The 22,441-nt window shown below is 44.6% G+C and overlaps 1 protein-coding gene across 1 annotated transcript in view; it reads right to left on the minus strand.

Annotated features, from left to right (window-relative positions):
- The window catches only part of LOC129844772 (uncharacterized), a gene marked incomplete at its 3' end in the record, with an annotated part of 45,683 nt that overhangs the window by 20,668 nt on the left and 2,574 nt on the right, over positions 1-22,441 (minus strand). Inside the window, exons 3-6 of the mRNA XM_055912877.1 lie at positions 21,429-21,646; positions 18,110-18,264; positions 6,912-6,973; positions 315-449 (exon numbers count right to left, since the gene is read on the minus strand). Of these exons, the coding sequence (XP_055768852.1) occupies positions 315-449; positions 6,912-6,973; positions 18,110-18,264; positions 21,429-21,646 (570 nt within the window). The remainder of the gene's footprint in view (positions 1-314; positions 450-6,911; positions 6,974-18,109; positions 18,265-21,428; positions 21,647-22,441) is intronic.

The following is a 22,441-nucleotide window of genomic DNA, read 5'->3' on the forward strand; positions in this document are numbered from 1 at the left end:
TACCCTGAGTTCACATTATGGATACTGATACTCCACTGTAGGTATACCCTGAGTTCACATTATAGATACTGATACTCCACTGTTCTGGTATACCCTGAGTTCACATTATGGATACTGATACTCCACTGTTCTGGTATACCCTGAGTTCACATTATAGATACTGATACTCCACTGTTCTGGTATACCCTGAGTTCACATTATAGATACTGATACTCCACTGTTCTGGTATACCCTGAGTTCACATTATAGATACTGATACTCCACTGTAGGTATACCCTGAGTTCACATTATGGATACTGATGAAAGTCCTGTACCTGTAACACAGTTGAGCTCAGAGAACCTCTTGAAGTCCGTAGACAAGGCATCTCCTCTCTTATTGGACGATCTGGTCCTGGGATTCTTCTTCTCAAACATTGTTCTCAGCTTGTACACCATGTTCTTTATCCCACCTTAAAGCAAACAGAATCTGAAATCGACTATTTGCTAAAGTTCGTATTGTTATATTGTCCCAACGTGCAGTCGACCTCAGCCATTCTACCAGATTGTTATATTGTCCCAACGCCCAGTCGACCTCAGCCATTCTACCAGATTGTTATATTGTCCCAACGCCCAGTCGACCTCAGCCATTCTACCAGATTGTTATATTGTCCCAACGCACAGTCGACCTCAGCCATACTACCAGATTGTTATATTGTCCCAACGCCCAGTCGACCTCAGCCATTCTACCAGATTGTTATATTGTCCCAACGCCCAGTCGACCTCAGCCATTCTACCAGATTGTTATATTGTCCCAACGCCCAGTCGACCTCAGCCATTCTACCAGATTGTTATATTGTCCCAACGCCCAGTCGACCTCAGCCATTCTACCAGATTGTTACATTGTCCCAACGTGCAGTCGACCTCAGCCATTCTACCAGATTGTTATATTGTCCCAACGCCCAGTCGACCTCAGCCATTCTACCAGATTGTTATATTGTCCCAACGTGCAGTCGACCTCAGCCATTCTACCAGATTGTTATATTGTCCCAACGCCCAGTCGACCTCAGCCATTCTACCAGATTGTTATATTGTCCCAACGCCCAGTCGACCTCAGCCATTCTACCAGATTGTTATATTGTCCCAACGCCCAGTCGACCTCAGCCATACTACCAGATTGTTATATTGTCCCAACGCCCAGTCGACCTCAGCCATTCTACCAGATTGTTATATTGTCCCAACGCCCAGTCGACCTCAGCCATTCTACCAGATTGTTATATTGTCCCAACGCCCAGTCGACCTCAGCCATTCTACCAGATTGTTATATTGTCCCAACGCCCAGTCGACCTCAGCCATTCTACCAGATTGTTACATTGTCCCAACGTGCAGTCGACCTCAGCCATTCTACCAGATTGTTATATTGTCCCAACGCCCAGTCGACCTCAGCCATTCTACCAGATTGTTATATTGTCCCAACGTGCAGTCGACCTCAGCCATTCTACCAGATTGTTATATTGTCCCAACGCCCAGTCGACCTCAGCCATTCTACCAGATTGTTATATTGTCCCAACGCCCAGTCGACCTCAGCCATTCTACCAGATTGTTATATTGTCCCAACGCCCAGTCGACCTCAGCCATTCTACCAGATTGTTATATTGTCCCAACGTGCAGTCGACCTCAGCCATTCTACCAGATTGTTATATTGTCCCAACGCCCAGTCGACCTCAGCCATTCTACCAGATTGTTATATTGTCCCAACGCCCAGTCGACCTCAGCCATTCTACCAGATTGTTATATTGTCCCAACGTGCAGTCGACCTCAGCCATTCTACCAGATTGTTACATTGTCCCAACGTGCAGTCGACCTCAGCCATTCTACCAGATTGTTATATTGTCCCAACGCCCAGTCGACCTCAGCCATTCTACCAGATTGTTATATTGTCCCAACGCCCAGTCGACCTCAGCCATTCTACCAGATTGTTATATTGTCCCAACGCCCAGTCGACCTCAGCCATTCTACCAGATTGTTATATTGTCCCAACGCCCAGTCGACCTCAGCCATTCTACCAGATTGTTACATTGTCCCAACGTGCAGTCGACCTCAGCCATTCTACCAGATTGTTATATTGTCCCAACGCCCAGTCGACCTCAGCCATTCTACCAGATTGTTATATTGTCCCAACGTGCAGTCGACCTCAGCCATTCTACCAGATTGTTATATTGTCCCAACGCCCAGTCGACCTCAGCCATTCTACCAGATTGTTATATTGTCCCAACGCCCAGTCGACCTCAGCCATTCTACCAGATTGTTATATTGTCCCAACGCCCAGTCGACCTCAGCCATTCTACCAGATTGTTATATTGTCCCAACGTGCAGTCGACCTCAGCCATTCTACCAGATTGTTATATTGTCCCAACGCCCAGTCGACCTCAGCCATTCTACCAGATTGTTATATTGTCCCAACGCCCAGTCGACCTCAGCCATTCTACCAGATTGTTATATTGTCCCAACGTGCAGTCGACCTCAGCCATTCTACCAGATTGTTACATTGTCCCAACGTGCAGTCGACCTCAGCCATTCTACCAGATTGTTATATTGTCCCAACGCCCAGTCGACCTCAGCCATTCTACCAGATTGTTATATTGTCCCAACGTGCAGTCGACCTCAGCCATTCTACCAGATTGTTATATTGTCCCAACGTGCAGTCGACCTCAGCCATTCTACCAGATTGTTATATTGTCCCAACGCCCAGTCGACCTCAGCCATTCTACCAGATTGTTATATTGTCCCAACGCCCAGTCGACCTCAGCCATTCTACCAGATTGTTATATTGTCCCAACGTGCAGTCAACCTCAGCCATTCTACCAGATTGTTATATTGTCCCAACGCCCAGTCGACCTCAGCCATTCTACCAGACTGTTATATTGTCCCAACGCCCAGTCGACCTCAGCCATTCTACCAGATTGTTATATTGTCCCAACGCCCAGTCGACCTCAGCCATTCTACCAGATTGTTATATTGTCCCAACGTGCAGTCGACCTCAGCCATTCTACCAGATTGTTATATTGTCCCAACGCCCAGTCGACCTCAGCCATTCTACCAGATTGTTATATTGTCCCAACGCCCAGTCGACCTCAGCCATTCTACCAGATTGTTATATTGTCCCAACGCCCAGTCGACCTCAGCCATTCTACCAGATTGTTATATTGTCCCAACGCCCAGTCGACCTCAGCCATTCTACCAGATTGTTATATTGTCCCAACGTGCAGTCGACCTCAGCCATTCTACCAGATTGTTATATTGTCCCAACGCCCAGTCGACCTCAGCCATACTACCAGATTGTTATATTGTCCCAACGCCCAGTCGACCTCAGCCATTCTACCAGATTGTTATATTGTCCCAACGCCCAGTCGACCTCAGCCATTCTACCAGATTGTTATATTGTCCCAATGCCCAGTCGACCTCAGCCATTCTACCAGATTGTTATATTGTCCCAACGCCCAGTCGACCTCAGCCATTCTACCAGATTGTTATATTGTCCCAACGTGCAGTCGACCTCAGCCATTCTACCAGATTTTTATATTGTCCCAACGCCCAGTCGACCTCAGCCATTCTACCAGATTGTTATATTGTCCCAACGTGCAGTCGACCTCAGCCATTCTACCAGATTGTTATATTGTCCCAACGTGCAGTCGACCTCAGCCATTCTACCAGATTGTTATATTGTCCCAACGCCCAGTCGACCTCAGCCATACTACCAGATTGTTATATTGTCCCAACGTGCAGTCGACCTCAGCCATTCTACCAGATTGTTATATTGTCCCAACGCCCAGTCGACCTCAGCCATTCTACCAGATTGTTATATTGTCCCAACGCCCAGTCGACCTCAGCCATTCTACCAGATTGTTATATTGTCCCAACGCGCAGTCGACCTCAGCCATTCTACCAGATTGTTATATTGTCCCAACGCCCAGTCGACCTCAGCCATTCTACCAGATTGTTATATTGTCCCAACGTGCAGTCGACCTCAGCCATTCTACCAGATTGTTATATTATCCCAACGCCCAGTCGACCTCAGCCATTCTACCAGATTGTTATATTGTCCCAACGCGCAGTCGACCTCAGCCATTCTACCAGATTGTTATATTGTCCCAACGTGCGGTCGACCTCAGCCATTCTACCAGATTGTTATATTGTCCCAACGCCCGGTCGACCTCAGCCATTCTACCAGATTATTATATTGTCCCAACGCCCAGTCGACCTCAGCCATTCTACCAGATTGTTATATTGTCCCAACGTGCAGTCGACCTCAGCCATTCTACCAGATTGTTATATTGTCCTAACGCCCAGTCGACCTCAGCCATACTACCAGATTGTTATATTGTCCCAACGCCCAGTCGACCTCAGCCATTCTACCAGATTGTTATATTGTCCCAACGCCCAGTCGACCTCAGCCATTCTACCAGATTGTTATATTGTCCCAATGCCCAGTCGACCTCAGCCATTCTACCAGATTGTTATATTGTCCCAACGCCCAGTCGACCTCAGCCATTCTACCAGATTGTTATATTGTCCCAACGTGCAGTCGACCTCAGCCATTCTACCAGATTTTTATATTGTCCCAACGCCCAGTCGACCTCAGCCATTCTACCAGATTGTTATATTGTCCCAACGTGCAGTCGACCTCAGCCATTCTACCAGATTGTTATATTGTCCCAACGTGCAGTCGACCTCAGCCATTCTACCAGATTGTTATATTGTCCCAACGCCCAGTCGACCTCAGCCATACTACCAGATTGTTATATTGTCCCAACGTGCAGTCGACCTCAGCCATTCTACCAGATTGTTATATTGTCCCAACGCCCAGTCGACCTCAGCCATTCTACCAGATTGTTATATTGTCCCAACGCCCAGTCGACCTCAGCCATTCTACCAGATTGTTATATTGTCCCAACGCGCAGTCGACCTCAGCCATTCTACCAGATTGTTATATTGTCCCAACGCCCAGTCGACCTCAGCCATTCTACCAGATTGTTATATTGTCCCAACGTGCAGTCGACCTCAGCCATTCTACCAGATTGTTATATTGTCCCAACGCCCAGTCGACCTCAGCCATTCTACCAGATTGTTATATTGTCCCAACGTGCAGTCGACCTCAGCCATTCTACCAGATTGTTGCTATCCTTCTCCCGTATAGCTGTTGTTTTGATTGTGTCGGAGGTGGAAGCTGTCAAATCCACAAGAGGCTTTATACCCACCGCAAGCATTGCCATTGGCTGCATGGAGTCACATTAGTAGAAATCCCATGCAGCTGTGTTTACAAATTCAAACACTGGAACATGTGGTGTAATCTAAACCTCGTTTAGGCTGACAGAAATCCTCATGATTTATTTTAATGTTCTTCAATTTGAGTGTCATTTCTTCCATATAACACACTTTCTCATTGTGAACTTCTAACGCGATTGGGAAGGGTGTGGGCAGCTTCGTGACAATGGGCCAATTTGTTTTGCATGGCCTAGTGCCCCGGATGGGTGGAAATGTTACGTAAGAACCAATGGAATGGTCTAATATGTGCAAACTCCTCGCCCACCCAGGACACGCAAAATGAACTCGCCCAACGACCACACGAGCAGCCGCTCACCGATTTGACAGCTCCAACGCAGTTACACCACTGATAAAAGGAGACAGATCTCTCACAGGATGTAACAATCTGAAGCATCTGTTTATGGAACTTCTGTTGATGAGACCACTGGCGGGAAGTGGGAGGAGAGGGAGCTAGAAGAAACCTGGCTGACAATCTGCTTTAACCTTTCTTGGGTAGGGGGCACTATTTTCACGTCCGGATGAAAAGTAAACTGCCTGCTACTCAGGCCCAGAAGCTAGGATATGCATATAATTGGTATATTTGGATAGAAAACACTCTAAAGTTTCTAACACTGTTAAACTAATGTCTGTGAGTATAACAGAACTGATATGGCAGGCAATACCCCGAGGACAACCCCCCCCCCCCCCCCCCCCCAAGGAAATCGGCCTACCACTATTTAATCGCTGTCACTTTTATTATATATTATTTCAACAGTCTTTAGAAACAGTTTCAGGATGGTTTTGGGAAAAATTAACCAGGAATTGTAGTTTTTCCAGGTGGCTCCCATTTTGGCTGTAGTGTTTCCAAGCACGTGAATGAGAGTTTTCTTTGGTATTTTTCTCCGGTAAAGGCAATAACAATTCTCCTTCTTAAATTTCATCTTTTATTTACATATTAGGGTAGCTAAGGTTTGATTATAAATGTTGTTTGACTTGTTCGGAAAAGTTTATTAGTAACGTTTGGGAATCATTTTGTATGCATTTTGATGGAGGGAAACTGGGTGGATTATTGACTGAAGCGCGCCAGCTAAACTGAGTTTTTATGGCTATAAAGAAGGACATTATCGAACAAAATGACCATTTGTGATGTAACTGGGACCTTTTGGAGTGCCAACAGAAGAAGATCATCAAAGGTAAGGCATTTATTATATCGCTATTTCTGACTTCCGTGTCGCACCTGCCTGGTTGAAATATGTTTTTCATGGTTTTGTATGCAGGGCGCTGTCCTCAGATAATCGCATCGTGTGCTTTCGCCATACAGCCTTTTTGAAATCTGACACAGCGGCTGGATTAACAAGAAGTTAAGCTTTATTTTGATGTATTACACTTGTGTTTTTATGAAAGTTAAATATTTATAATTCTGTAGTTTGAAGTTATTAACATGAACACATTCTGACTCCAGCCAGACATCAGATCCCTCAAGACAGTTATTAACATGAACACATTCTGACTCCAGCCAGACATCAGAGGCCAAAACAAATCTAACACACAACTATCTGAGTTTGGGAAATGTAAATGAATCCCAGTGATGTTATTAGAATTTAAAACAGGTTAAAACCTGCAGCTCTTACCTAGATCATTGTCTTCCCCTGGTTTGGCCTGTGGCAGCCGGAAGGTTTTGGGTCGGTCATATCTGGATCAATAAATAAGGAACAGACACTTTGATCCACACTTACATTGAACCACAGGTTTGCATACTTATTAATTGTCAGGGCTCAGTTCAATCCATATTGCTGAAGTTCAGCGTTATAGCACGATTGAAATGTAAAGTTAATTCCAGATTGAGCCGAGATATGCAGCATTTACCGCTGAATCAAGAAAGTTGCCTTGACATTTCTAACGCGCTGTAATGCAGTTCTTCAGTACTCTAGATTCAATTGAGCCCTTAGTCTATAATCTGTGGCACAATACCTGGCCTTAGTCTATAATCTGTGGTACAATACCTGGCCATAGTCTATAATCTGTGGTACAATACCTGGCCTTAGTCTATAATCTGTGTTACAATACCTGGTTTTAGTCTATAATCTGTGGTACAATACCTGGCCTTAGTCTATAATCTGTGTTAAAATACCTGGCCTTAGTCTATAATCTGTTGTACAATACCTGGCCTTAGTCTATAATCTGTGTTACAATACCTGCTTTTAGTCTATAATCTGTGGTACAATACCTGGCCTTAGTCTATAATCTGTGGTACAATACCTGGCCTTAGTCTATAATCTGTGGTACAATACCTGGCCTTAGTCTATAATCTGTGTTACAATACCTGGTTTTAGTCTATAATCTGTGGTACAATACCTGGCCTTAGTCTATAATCTGTGTTACAATACCTGGCCTTAGTCTATAATATGTGTTACAATACCTGGCCTTAGTCTATAATCTGTGGTACAATACCTGGCCTTAGTCTATAATCTGTGGTACAATACCTGGCCTTAGTCTATAAACTGTGGTACAATACCTGGCCTTAGTCTATAATCTGTGTTACAATACCTGGCCTTAGTCTATAATCTGTGGTACAATACCTGGCCTTAGTCTATAATCTGTGTTACAATACCTGGCCTTAGTCTATAATCTGTGGTACAATACCTGGCCTTAGTCTATAATCTGTGTTACAATACCTGGCCTTAGTCTATAATCTGTGTTACAATACCTGACTTTAGTCTATAATCTGTGGTACAATACCTGGCCTTAGTCTATAATCTGTGGCACAATACCTGGCCTTAGTCTATAATCTGTTGTACAATACCTGGCCTTAGTCTATAATCTGTGGTACAATACCTGGCCTTAGTCTATAATCTGTGGTACAATACCTGGCCTTAGTCTATAATCTGTGTTACAATACCTGGTTTTAGTCTATAATCTGTGGTACAATACCTGGCCTTAGTCTATAATCTGTGTTACAATACCTGGCCTTAGTCTATAATCTGTTGTACAATACCTGGCCTTAGTCTATAATCTGTGTTACAATACCTGGTTTTAGTCTATAATCTGTGGTACAATACCTGGCCTTAGTCTATAATCTGTGTTACAATACCTGGCCTTAGTCTATAATATGTGTTACAATACCTGGCCTTAGTCTATAATCTGTGGTACAATACCTGGCATTAGTCTATAATCTGTGGTACAATACCTGGCCTTAGTCTATAAACTGTGGTACAATACCTGGCCTTAGTCTATAATCTGTGGTACAATACCTGGCCTTAGTCTATAATCTGTGGTACAATACCTGGCCTTAGTCTATAATCTGTGGTACAATACCTGGTTTAAGTCTATAATCTGTGGTACAATACCTGGCCTTAGTCTATAATCTGTGTTACAATACCTGGCCTTAGTCTATAATCTGTGTTACAATACCTGGCCTTAGTCTATAATCTGTGTTACAATACCTGGTTTAAATATATAATCTGTGGTACAATACCTGGCCTTAGTCTATAATCTGTGTTACAATACCTGGCCTTAGTCTATAATCTGTGTTACAATACCTGGCCTTAGTCTATAATCTGTGGTACAATACCTGGCCTTAGTCTATAATCTGTGGTACAATACCTGGTTTTAGTCTATAATCTGTGGTACAATACCTGGCCTTAGTCTATAATCTGTGGTACAATTCCTGGCCTTGTCTATAATCTGTGGTACAATACCTGGCCTTAGTCTATAATCTGTGTTACAATACCTGGCCTTAGTCTCTAATCTGTGTTACAATACCTGGCCTTAGTCTATAATCTGTGTTACAATACCTGGCCTTAGTCTATAATCTGTGTGACAATACCTGGCCTTAGTCTATAATCTGTGGTACAATACCTGGCCTTAGTCTATAATCTGTGTTACAATAACTGGCCTTAGTCTATAATCTGTGGCACAATACCTGGCCTTAGTCTGTAATCTGTGGTACAATACCTGGCCTTAGTCTATAATCTGTGGCACAATACCTGGCCTTAGTCTATAATCTGTGGTACAATACCTGGCCTTAGTCTATAATCTGTGGTACAATACCTGGCCTTAGTCTATAATCTGTGTCACAATACCTGGCCTTAGTCTATAATCTGTGTCACAATACCTGACTTTAGTCTATAATCTGTGGTACAATACCTGACCTTAGTCTATAATCTGTGGTACAATACCTGGCCTTAGTCTATAATCTGTTGTACAATACCTGGCCTTAGTCTATAATCTGTGGTACAATACCTGGCCTTAGTCTATAATCTGTGGTACAATACCTGGCCTTAGTCTATAATCTGTGTTACAATACCTGGTTTTAGTCTATAATCTGTGTTACAATACCTGGCCTTAGTCTATAATCTGTGTAACAATACCTGGCCTTAGTCTATAATCTGTTGTACAATACCTGGCCTTAGTCTATAATCTGTGTTACAATACCTGGTTTTAGTCTATAATCTGTGGAACAATACCTGTCCTTAGTCTATAATCTGTGTTACAATACCTGGCCTTAGTCTATAATCAGTGGTACAATACCTGGCCTTAGTCTATAATCTGTGTTACAATACCTGGTTTTAGTCTATAATCTGTGGTACAATACCTGGCCTTAGTCTATAATCTGTGTTACAATACCTGGCCTTAGTCTATAATATGTGTTACAATACCTGGCCTTAGTCTATAATCTGTGGTACAATACCTGGCCTTAGTCTATAATCTGTGGTACAATACCTGGCCTTAGTCTATAAACTGTGGTACAATACCTGGCCTTAGTCTATAATCTGTGGTACAATACCTGGCCTTAGTCTATAATCTGTGGTACAATACCTGGCCTTAGTCTATGATCTGTGTTACAATACCTGGCCTTAGTCTATAATCTGTGGCACAATACCTGGCCTTAGTCTATAAACTGTGGTACAATACCTGGCCTTAGTCTATAATCTGTGTTACAATACCTGGCCTTAGTCTATAAACTGTGGTACAATACCTGGCCTTAGTCTATAATCTGTGGTACAATACCTGGCCTTAGTCTATAATCTGTGTTACAATACCTGGCCTTAGTCTATAATCTGTGGTACAATACCTGGCCTTAGTCTATAATCTGTGTTACAATACCTGGTTTTAGTCTATAATCTGTGTTACAATACCTGGCATTAGTCTATAATATGTGTTACAATACCTGGCCTTAGTCTATAATCTGTGTTACAATACCTGGCCTTAGTCTATAATCTGTGGTACAATACCTGGCCTTAGTCTATAAACTGTGGTACAATACCTGGCCTTAGTCTATAATCTGTGTTACAATACCTGGCCTTAGTCTATAAACTGTGGTACAATACCTGGCTTTAGTCTATAATCTGTGGTACAATACCTGGCCTTAGTCTATAATCTGTGGCACAATACCTGGCCTTAGTCTATAATCTGTGGTACAATACCTGGCCTTAGTCTATAATCTGTGGTACAATACCTGGCCTTAGTCTATAATCTGTGTTACAATACCTGGCCTTAGTCTATAATCTGTGGTACAATACCTGGCCTTGGTCTATAATCTGTGGTACAATACCTGGCCTTAGTCTATAATCTGTGGTACAATACCTGGCCTTAGTTTATAATCTGTGTTACAATACCTGGCCTTAGTCTATAATCTGTGGTACAATACCTGGCCTTAGTCTATAATCTGTGGTACAATACCTGGCCGTAGTCTATAATCTGTGGTACAATACCTGGCCTTAGTCTATAATCTGTGTTACAATACCTGGCCTTAGTCTATAATCTGTGGTACAATACCTGGCCGTAGTCTATAATCTGTGGTACAATACCTGGCCTTAGTCTATAATCTGTGTTACAATACCTGGCCTTAGTCTATAATCTGTGTTACAATACCTGGCCTTAGTCTATAATCTGTGGTACAATACCTGGCCTTAGTCTATAATCTGTGGTACAATACCTGGCCTTAGTCTATAATCTGTGTTACAATACCTGGTTTTAGTCTATAATCTGTGGCACAATACCTGGCCTTAGTCTATAATCTGTGTTACAATACCTGGCCTTAGTCTATAATCTGTTGTACAATACCTGGCCTTAGTCTATAATCTGTGTTACAATACCTGGTTTTAGTCTATAATCTGTGGTACAATACCTGGCCTTAGTCTATAATCTGTGTTACAATACCTGGCCTTAGTCTATAATCGGTGGTACAATACCTGGCCTTAGTCTATAATCTGTGTTACAATACCTGGTTTTAGTCTATAATCTGTGGTACAATACCTGGCCTTAGTCTATAATCTGTGTTACAATACCTGGCCTTAGTCTATAATATGTGTTACAATACCTGGCCTTAGTCTATAATCTGTGGTACAATACCTGGCATTAGTCTATAATCTGTGGTACAATACCTGGCCTTAGTCTATAAACTGTGGTACAATACCTGGCCTTAGTCTATAATCTGTGGTACAATACCTGGCCTTAGTCTATAATCTGTGGTACAATACCTGGCCTTAGTCTATAATCTGTGTTACAATACCTGGTTTAAGTCTATAATCTGTGGTACAATACCTGGCCTTAGTCTATAATCTGTGTTACAATACCTGGCCTTAGTCTATAATCTGTGTTACAATACCTGGCCTTAGTCTATAATCTGTGTCACAATACCTGGTTTAAGTCTATAATCTGTGGTACAATACCTGGCCTTAGTCTATAAACTGTGTTACAATACCTGGCCTTAGTCTATAATCTGTGTTACAATACCTGGCCTTAGTCTATAATCTGTGGTACAATACCTGGCCTTAGTCTATAATCTGTGGTACAATACCTGGTTTTAGTCTATAATCTGTGGTACAATACCTGGTCTTAGTCTATAATCTGTGGTACAATTCCTGGCCTTGTCTATAATCTGTGGTACAATACCTGGCCTTAGTCTATAATCTGTGTTACAATACCTGGCCTTAGTCTCTAATCTGTGTTACAATACCTGGCCTTAGTCTATAATCTGTGTTACAATACCTGGCCTTAGTCTATAATCTGTGTGACAATACCTGGCCTTAGTCTATAATCTGTGGTACAATACCTGGCCTTAGTCTATAATCTGTGTTACAATACCTGGCCTTAGTCTATAATCTGTGGCACAATACCTGGCCTTAGTCTATAATCTGTGTTACAATACCTGGCCTTAGTCTATAATCTGTGGCACAATACCTGGCCTTAGTCTATAATCTGTGGTACAATACCTGGCCTTAGTCTATAATCTGTGGTACAATACCTGGCCTTAGTCTATAATCTGTGTCACAATACCTGGCCTTAGTCTATAATCTGTGTTACAATACCTGACTTTAGTCTATAATCTGTGGTACAATACCTGACCTTAGTCTATAATCTGTGGTACAATACCTGGCCTTAGTCTATAATCTGTTGTACAATACCTGGCCTTAGTCTATAATCTGTGGTACAATACCTGGCCTTAGTCTATAATCTGTGGTACAATACCTGGCCTTAGTCTATAATCTGTGTCACAATACCTGGTTTTAGTCTATAATCTGTGGTACAATACCTGGCCTTAGTCTATAATCTGTGTTACAATACCTGGCCTTAGTCTATAATCTGTTGTACAATACCTGGCCTTAGTCTATAATCTGTGTTACAATACCTGGTTTTAGTCTATAATCTGTGGTACAATACCTGGCCTTAGTCTATAATCTGTGTTACAATACCTGGCCTTAGTCTATAATCTGTGGTACAATACCTGGCCTTAGTCTATAATCTGTGTTACAATACCTGGTTTTAGTCTATAATCTGTGGTACAATACCTGGCCTTAGTCTATAATCTGTGTTACAATACCTGGCCTTAGTCTATAATCTGTGGTACAATACCTGGCCTTAGTCTATAAACTGTGGTACAATACCTGGCCTTAGTCTATAATCTGTGGTACAATACCTGGCCTTAGTCTATAATCTGTGGTACAATACCTGGCCTTAGTCTATAATCTGTGTTACAATACCTGGCCTTAGTCTATAAACTGTGGTACAATACCTGGCTTTAGTCTATAATCTGTGGTACAATACCTGGCCTTAGTCTATAATCTGTGGTACAATACCTGGCCTTAGTCTATAATCTGTGGTACAATACCTGGCCTTAGTCTATAATCTGTGGTACAATACCTGGCCTTAGTCTATAATCTGTGGTACAATACCTGGCCTTAGTCTATAATCTGTGGTACAATACCTGGCCTTAGTCTATAATCTGTGGTACAATACCTGGCCTTAGTCTATAAACTGTGGTACAATACCTGGCCTTAGTCTATAATCTGTGGTACAATACCTGGCCTTAGTCTATAATCTGTGGTACAATACCTGGCCTTAGTCTATAATCTGTGTTACAATACCTGGCCTTAGTCTATAAACTGTGGTACAATACCTGGCTTTAGTCTATAATCTGTGGTACAATACCTGGCCTTAGTCTATAATCTGTGGTACAATACCTGGCCTTAGTCTATAATCTGTGGTACAATACCTGGCCTTAGTCTATAATCTGTGGTACAATACCTGGCCTTAGTCTATAATCTGTGGTACAATACCTGGCCTTAGTCTATAATCTGTGGTACAATACCTGGCCTTAGTCTATAATCTGTGGTACAATACCTGGCCTTAGTCTATAATCTGTGGTACAATACCTGGCCTTAGTCTATAATCTGTGGTACAATACCTGGCCTTAGTCTATAATCTGTGGTACAATACCTGGCCTTAGTCTATAATCTGTGGTACAATATCTGGCCTTAGTCTATAATCTGTGGTACAATACCTGGCCTTAGTCTATAATCTGTGTTACAATACCTGGCCTTAGTCTATAATCTGTGGTACAATACCTGGCCTTAGTCTATAATCTGTGTTACAATACCTGGTTTTAGTCTATAATCTGTGTTACAATACCTGGCCTTAGTCTATAATATGTGTTACAATACCTGGCCTTAGTCTATAATCTGTGTTACAATACCTGGTTTTAGTCTATAATCTGTGTTACAATACCTGGCCTTAGTCTATAATATGTGTTACAATACCTGGCCTTAGTCTATAATCTGTGGTACAATACCTGGCCTTAGTCTATAATCTGTGGTACAATACCTGGCCTTAGTCTATAAACTGTGGTACAATACCTGGCCTTAGTCTATAATCTGTGGTACAATACCTGGCCTTAGTCTTTAATCTGTGGTACAATACCTGGCCTTAGTCTATAATCTGTGTTACAATACCTGGCCTTAGTCTATAATCTGTGGTACAATACCTGCCTTTAGTCTATAATCTGTGTTACAATACCTGGCCTTAGTCTATAATCTGTGTTACAATACCTGGCCTTATGTCACGCCCTGGCCTTAGTATTTTTGTTTTCTTTATTATTTTTGTTAGGTCAGGGTGTGACATGGGGAATGTTTTTGTTTTGTTGGTTTTGGGTGTTTTACTGTAAAGGGGTTGTTGTATAGTATATGGGTTTGTGTGGAGTACATGTTTCTAGTGTTGTCTATGTATGTGTAGTTGTCTAGGAGAGTCTATGGTTACCTGAATGAGTTCCCAATTAGAGACAGCTGATTTCGGTTGTCTCTGATTGGGAGCCTTATTTAGGGTAGCCATAGGCTCTCATTGGTTGTGGGTAATTGTCTATGTAGAACGTTTGTAGCCTGTATGTATGTGCACAACGTTTGTAGCTTCACGGTCGTTTTGTTGTTTTGTTAGTTTGTATAGAGTTTTGTGTCGTGTTCATCTTCGTGTTGTTAAATAAAAGAAGATGGCTTATTTTCCAACTGCTGCATTTTGGTCCGTCAATCCGCCACACGATCGTGACAGAATTACCCACCATAGGACCAAGCGGCATGGAAAGCGGCAACAGGACCTACCTACACAGGATTCATGTACATGGGAGGAGATACTGGATGGTAAGGGGCCGTGGGCTCAACCGGGAGAATATCGCCTTCCTCGTGAAGAGCTGGAGGCAGCTAAAGCCGAGAGGAGGCGATATGAGGAGGCAGCACGGAGACAAGGCTGGAGACCCGTGAGTACAACCCAAAAATTTCTTGGGGGGGGCCTTAAAGGGAGTGTGGCGAAGTCAGGTAGGAAACCTGCGCCTACTCCCTGTACTTACCGTGGAGAGCGGGAGTACGGGCAGACACCGTGTTACGCAGTAGAGCGCACGGTGTCTCCTGTACGCGTGCATAGCCCGGTTCGGTACATTTCAGCTCCACGTATCGGCCGGGCTAGACTGAGCGTTGAGCCGTATGTCATGAAGCCGGCCCAACGCATCTGGTCACCAGTGCGTCTCCTCGGGCCGGCGTACATGGCACCAGCCTTACGCATGGTGTCCCCGGTTCGCCTACATAGGCCGGTGCGGGTTATTCCACCTCCCCGCACTGGTCAGGCGACGGGGAGCATACAACCAGGTAAGGTTGGGCAGGCTCGGCGTTCAAGGGAGCCAGTACGCCTGCACGGTCCGGTATTTCCGGCGCCACCTCCCCGCCCCAACCCAGTACCACCAGTGCCTCCTCCACGCACTAGCTATATGGTGCGTGTCTCCAGCCCTTTACCACCAGTGTCTAAACCACGCACCAAGCCTCCTGTGTGTCCCCAGAGTCCTGTGCGTCCTGTTGCTGCTCCCCGCACTAGCCCTGAGATGCGTGTCCCCAGCCCGGTGCCACCAGTCCCGGCACCACGCACCAGGCCTACAGTGCGCCTCAGCCGGCAGGAGTCTGCCGTCTGCACAGCGATGACTGAACTGCCCGTCTGCCAAGCGCCATCTGAGCCATCCGTCTCCCCAGCGCCATCTGAGCCATCCGTCTCCCCAGCGCCATCTGAGCCATCCGTCTCCCCAGCGCCATCTGAGCCATCCGTCTGCAATGAGCCTGCAAAGCCGCCCGTCTGCCATGAGCCTGCAAAGCCGCCCGTCTGCCATGAGCCTACTGAGCCGTCCGCCAGACAGGAGCTGCTAGAGCCGCCAGCCAGACAGGAGCCGCTAGAGCCGTCCGTCAGACAGGATCTGCCAGAGCCGCCAACCAGACAGGATCTGCCAGAGCCGCCAACCAGACAGGATCTGCCAGAGCCGCCAACCAGACAGGATCTGCCAGAGCCGCCAATCAGACAGGAGCAGCCAGATCAGTCAGCCAGCCATGAGCAGCCAGATCCGTCAGTTAGCCATGAGCAGCCAGATCCGTCAGTTAGCCATGAGCAGCCAGATCCGTCAGTTAGCCATGAGCAGCCAGATCCGTCAGTTAGCCATGAGCAGCCAGATCCGTCAGCTAGCCATGAGCAGCCAGATCCGTCAGCTAGCCATGAGCAGCCAGATCCGTCAGCTAACCATGAGCAGCCAGATCCGTCAGCTAGCCATGAGCAGCCAGATCCGTCAGCTAGCCATGAGCAGCCAGATCCGTCAGCCAGCCATGAGCAGCCAGATCCGTCAGCCAGCCATGAGCAGCCAGATCCGTCAGCCAGCCATGAGCAGCCAGATCCGTCAGCCAGCCATGAGCAGCCAGATCCGTCAGCCAGCCATGAGCAGCCAGATCCGTCAGCCAGCCATGAGCAGCCAGATCCGTCAGCCAGCCATGAGCAGCCAGATCCGTTAGCCAGCCATGAGCAGCCAGATCTGTCAGCCAGCCATGGGCCGTCCCTCAGTCCGGAGCTGCAGTCCCTCAGTCCGGAGCTGCCATTCCTCAGTCCGGAGCTGCCATTCCTTAGTCCGGAGCTGCCCCTTACCCTGGTGCTGTCCCTTACCCTGGTGCTGCCCCTTACCCTGGTGCTGCCCCTTACCCTGGTACTGCCCCTGACCCTGGTACTGCCCCTGACCCTAGTACTGCCCCTGACCCTGGTACTGCCTCTTACCCTGGTACTGCCCCTTAGTCCGGAACTGCCCCTGAATGCAATGGGGTTAAGGTGGAGGGGGGTCGTTTGGAGGAAGCCTAGGAGGTGGTTAGGTACTGTGGTGACGTGGGGACCGCAACCAGAGCCGGAGCCGCCACCGTGGATGGAAGCCCACCCAGACCCTCCCCTAGACTGTGTAATGGTGCGCCCGGAGTTCGCGCCTCAAGGGGGGGGTTATGTCACGCCCTGGCCTTAGTATTTTTGTTTTCTTTATTATTTTAGTTAGGTCAGGGTGTGACATGGGGAATGTTTTTGTTTTGTTGGTTTTGGGTGTTGTTTATGGTAAAGGGGTTGTTGTATAGTATATGGGTTTGTGTGGAGTACATGTTTCTAGTGTTGTCTATGTATGTGTAGTTGTCTAGGAGAGTCTATGGTTACCTGAATGAGTTCCCAATTAGAGACAGCTGATTTCGGTTGTCTCTGATTGGGAGCCTTATTTAGGGTAGCCATAGGCTCTCATTGGTTGTGGGTAATTGTCTATGTAGAACGTTTGTAGCCTGTATGTATGTGCACAACGTTTGTAGCTTCACGGTCGTTTTGTTGTTTTGTTAGTTTGTATAGAGTTTTGTGTCGTGTTCATCTTCGTGTTGTTAAATAAAAGAAGATGGCTTATTTTCCAACTGCTGCATTTTGGTCCGTCAATCCGCCACACGATCGTGACACCTTAGTCTATAATCTGTGTGACAATACCTGGCCTTAGTCTATAATCTGTGGTACAATACCTGGCCTTAGTCTATAATCTGTGTTACAATACCTGGCCTTAGTCTATAATCTGTGGCACAATACCTGGCCTTAGTCTATAATCTGTGGTACAATACCTGGCCTTAGTCTATAATCTGTGGCACAATACCTGGCCTTAGTCTATAATCTGTGGTACAATACCTGGCCTTAGTCTATAATCTGTGGTACAATACCTGGCCTTAGTCTATAATCTGTGGTACAATACCTGGCCTTAGCAGAGACTCTGTCCTTGGTGTCCCAGATTTTGAAGGTGATTTTATGAGACACCAGTTTAATGAGCAGCTCTCTGGTGACTCTGACCTTTACAGACTGGGACCAGCCTAACCACACCTGGTCCCCTTCAAGCCACGGCTTCAACACCTGGGGAGATACATACACACACCACATGGTCCGTTATACACCTGTTGGACATAATGTGCCTGCTCAGTTTGAGGACTCTACATTGAGTACCATTATATTCAACGAGAGAAAAGGAGGGTGTGTCATTGTGTTGAGATTGAGAGGGATTACATGCCCATGCCATGCCTGTCTGTCTGTCTGTCTGCCTTGGCTTTAACTCAGAAGGCTAACACAATCATGGCATTACCTTGGTCTGTCTGTCTGTCTGCCTTAGCTTTAACTCAGAAGGCTAACACAATCATGGCATTACCTTGGTCTGTCTGTCTGTCTGCCTGTCTGCCTTGGCTTTAACTCAGAAGGCTAACACAATCATGGCATTACCTTGGTCTGTCTGTCTGTCTGCCTGTCTGCCTTGGCTTTAACTCAGAAGGCTAACACAATCATGGCATTACCTTGGTCTGTCTGTCTGTCTGCCTTGGCTTTAACTCAGAAGGCTAACACAATCATGGCATTACCTTGGTCTGTCTGTCTGTCTGCCTTCGCTTTAACTCAGAAAATCAAATCAAATCACATGCGCTGAATACAATAGGTGTAGACCTTACAGTGAAATGCTTACTTACAAGTCCTTAACCAACAATGCTTTAAGACGTTTTAAAAAAACATGTTAAGTAAAAAATAAGTAAAATAATAGAAAATACAAGTAACAAATAATTAGACAGAAGCAGTAAAATAACAATAGCGAGGCTATATATAGGGGGTACCGGTAGTGTCATGGCTAATACAATCATGGCATTACCTTGGTCTGTCTGTCTGTCTGTCTGACTTCGCTTTAGCTTAGCAGGCTAACACAATCATGGCAGGTATTAACCCAGACAGACAGGTACTAACCCAGACAGACAGGTATTAACCCAGACGGACAGGTATAGATAGACAGGTATTAACCCAGACTGACAGGTATTAACCCAGACGTACAGGTATTAACTCAGACGGACAGGTATTAACCCAGACTGACAGGTATTAACCCAGACGGACAGGTATTAACCCAGACGTACAGGTATTAACCCAGACGGACAGGTATTAACCCAGACGGACAGGTATTAACTCAGACTGACAGGTATTAACCCAGACTGACAGGTATTAACCCAGACGGACAGGTATTAACTCAGACTGACAGGTATTAACCCAGACGTACAGGTATTAACTCAGACTGACAGGTATTAACCCAGACTGACAGGTATTAACCCAGACTGACAGGTATTAACCCAGACGGACAGGTATTAACCCAGACGGACAGGTATTAACCCAGACGGACAGGTATTAACCCAGACGGACAGGTATTAACCCAGACGGACAGGTATTAACCCTGACTGACAGGTATTAACCCAGACTGACAGGTATAGATAGACAGGTATTAACCCAGACGGACAGGTATTAACCCAGACTGACAGATATTAACCCTGACAGACAGGTATTAACCCTGACAGACAGGTATTAACCCTGACTGACAGGTATTAACCCAGACTGACAGGTATTAACCCAGACTGACAGGTATTAACCCAGACAGACAGGTATAGATAGACAGGTATTAACCCTGACAGACAGGTATTAACCCTGACAGACAGGTATTAACCCTGACAGACAGGTATAGATAGACAGGTATTAACCCTGACAGACAGGTATTAACCCTGACAGACAGGTATTAACCCTGACAGACAGGTATTAACCCTGACAGACAGGTATTAACCCAGACTGACAGGTATTAACCCTGACAGACAGGTATTAACCCTGACTGACAGGTATTAACCCAGACTGACAGGTATTAACCCAGACTGACAGGTATTAACCCAGACTGACAGGTATTAACCCAGACTGACAGGTATTAACCCAGACTGACAGGTATTAACCCAGACTGACAGGTATTAACCCAGACGTACAGGTATTAACCCAGACGTACAGGTATTAACCCAGACTGACAGGTGTAGACAGACAGGTATTAACCCAGACGGACAGGTATTAACCCAGACTGACAGGTATTAACCCAGACTGACAGGTATTAACCCAGACGGACAGGTATTAACCCAGACTGACAGGTATTAACCCAGACAGACAGGTATTAACCCAGACGGACAGGTATTAACCCAGAGTGACAGGTATTAACCCAGACTGACAGGTGTAGACAGACAGGTATTAACCCAGAGGTCATAATAAAGACTTGTCTCAGTTCAGCAAGCTACCTACCCAGAGGTCATAATAAAGACTTGTCTCAGTTCAGCAGGCTACCAACCCAGAGGTCATAATGAAGACTTGTCTCAGTTCAGCAGGCTACCCAGAGGTCATAATAAAGACTTGTCTCAGTTCAGCAGGCTACCAACCCAGAGGTCATAATAAAGACTTGTCTCAGTTCAGCAGGCTACCCAGAGGTCATAATAAAGACTTGTCTCAGTTCAGCAGGTTACCCAGAGGTCATAATAAAGACTTGTCTCAGTTCAGCAGGCTACCAACCCAGAGGTCATAATAAAGACTTGTCTCAGTTCAGCAGGCTACCTACCCAGAGGTCATAATAAAGACTTGTCTCAGTTCAGCAGGCTACCTATCCAGAGGTCATAATAAAGACTTGTCTCAGTTCAGCAGGTTACCCAGAGGTCATAATAAAGACTTGTCTCAGTTCAGCAGGTTACCTACCCAGAGGTCATAATAAAGACTTGTCTCAGTTCAGCAGGTTACCTACCCAGAGGTCATAATAAAGACTTGTCTCAGTTCAGCAGGCTACCCACCCAGAGGTCATAATGAAGACTTGTCTCAGTTCAGCAGGCTACCTACCCAGAGGTCATAATAAAGACTTGTCTCAGTTCAGCAGGCTACCTACCCAGAGGTCATAATAAAGACTTGTCTCAGTTCAGCAGGCTACCTACCCAGAGGTCATAATAAAGACTTGTCTCAGTTCAGCAGGCTACCAACCCAGAGGTCATAATAAAGACTTGTCTCAGTTCAGCAGGCTACCTACCCAGAGGTCATAATAAAGACTTGTCTCAGTTCAGCAGGCTACCTACCCAGAGGTCATAATAAAGACTTGTCTCAGTTCAGCAGGCTACCAACCCAGAGGTCATAATAAAGACTTGTCTCAGTTCAGCAGGTTACCAACCCAGAGGTCATAATAAAGGCTAACAGGCTAACACACTCATTACCTTGGTCTCATTCTCCATGTAGATCTTAGCAGCAAGGCCAAACATCACCAGATCTACTTTAACAGGGTCCTGGTCACCAGGCAGCATGTTGTACTCTATACGGTAGTATGTCTGGGCCTTGGGGGCCTCCACCACTCCACCAGACAGTACACGTTTGGGCTTCTTCTTGGCCTTCTCCACTAAGACCATAGCCTCACCTACAGGACAGGGTTCTTCACCTATAGTAAAACAGGGAATAGAATTCAACACAAGGCTGTGATATAAATGTATCTCACGTAGAGGACAAAAGGGGACAGAATTACATAGAACACACCAATATGAATTTTTATGGGATAGGGGACAGATATGGGACAGATAGGGTGATGTATCTCTAAGGGACAGATAGGGGACATATTGGAGTGATGTATCTGTATGGGATAGAGGACAGATAAGGGACAGAGGGGTGATGTAGCTCTATGGGATAGGGGACAGATAGGGGACAGATAGGGGACAGAGGGTTGATGTATCTGTATGGGATAGGGGACAGATAGGGGACAGAGGATTGATGTATCTGTATGGGATAGGGGACAGATAGGGGACAAATAGGGGACAGAGGGTTGATGTATCTGTATGGGATAGGGGACAGATAGGGGACAGAGGGTTGATGTATCTGTATGGGATAGGGGACAGATAGGGGACAGAGGGTTGATGTATCTGTATGGGATAGGGGACAGATAGGGGACAGAGGGTTGATGTATCTGTATGGGATAGGGGACAGATAGGGGACAGAGGGGTGATGTATCTGTATGGGATAGGGGACAGATAGGGGACAGATAGGGGACAGAGGGGTGATGTATCTGTATGGGATAGGGGACAGATAGGGGACAGATAGGGGACAGAGGATTGATGTATCTGTATGGGATAGGGGACAGATAGGGGACAGATAGGGGACAGATAGGGGACAGAGGGTTGATGTATCTGTATGGGATAGGGGACAGATAGGGGACAGATAGGGGACAGAGGATTGATGTATC

This window comes from Salvelinus fontinalis, unplaced genomic scaffold (genome assembly GCF_029448725.1).
Source record: "Salvelinus fontinalis isolate EN_2023a unplaced genomic scaffold, ASM2944872v1 scaffold_0226, whole genome shotgun sequence".
Taxonomy (NCBI): domain Eukaryota; kingdom Metazoa; phylum Chordata; class Actinopteri; order Salmoniformes; family Salmonidae; genus Salvelinus; species Salvelinus fontinalis.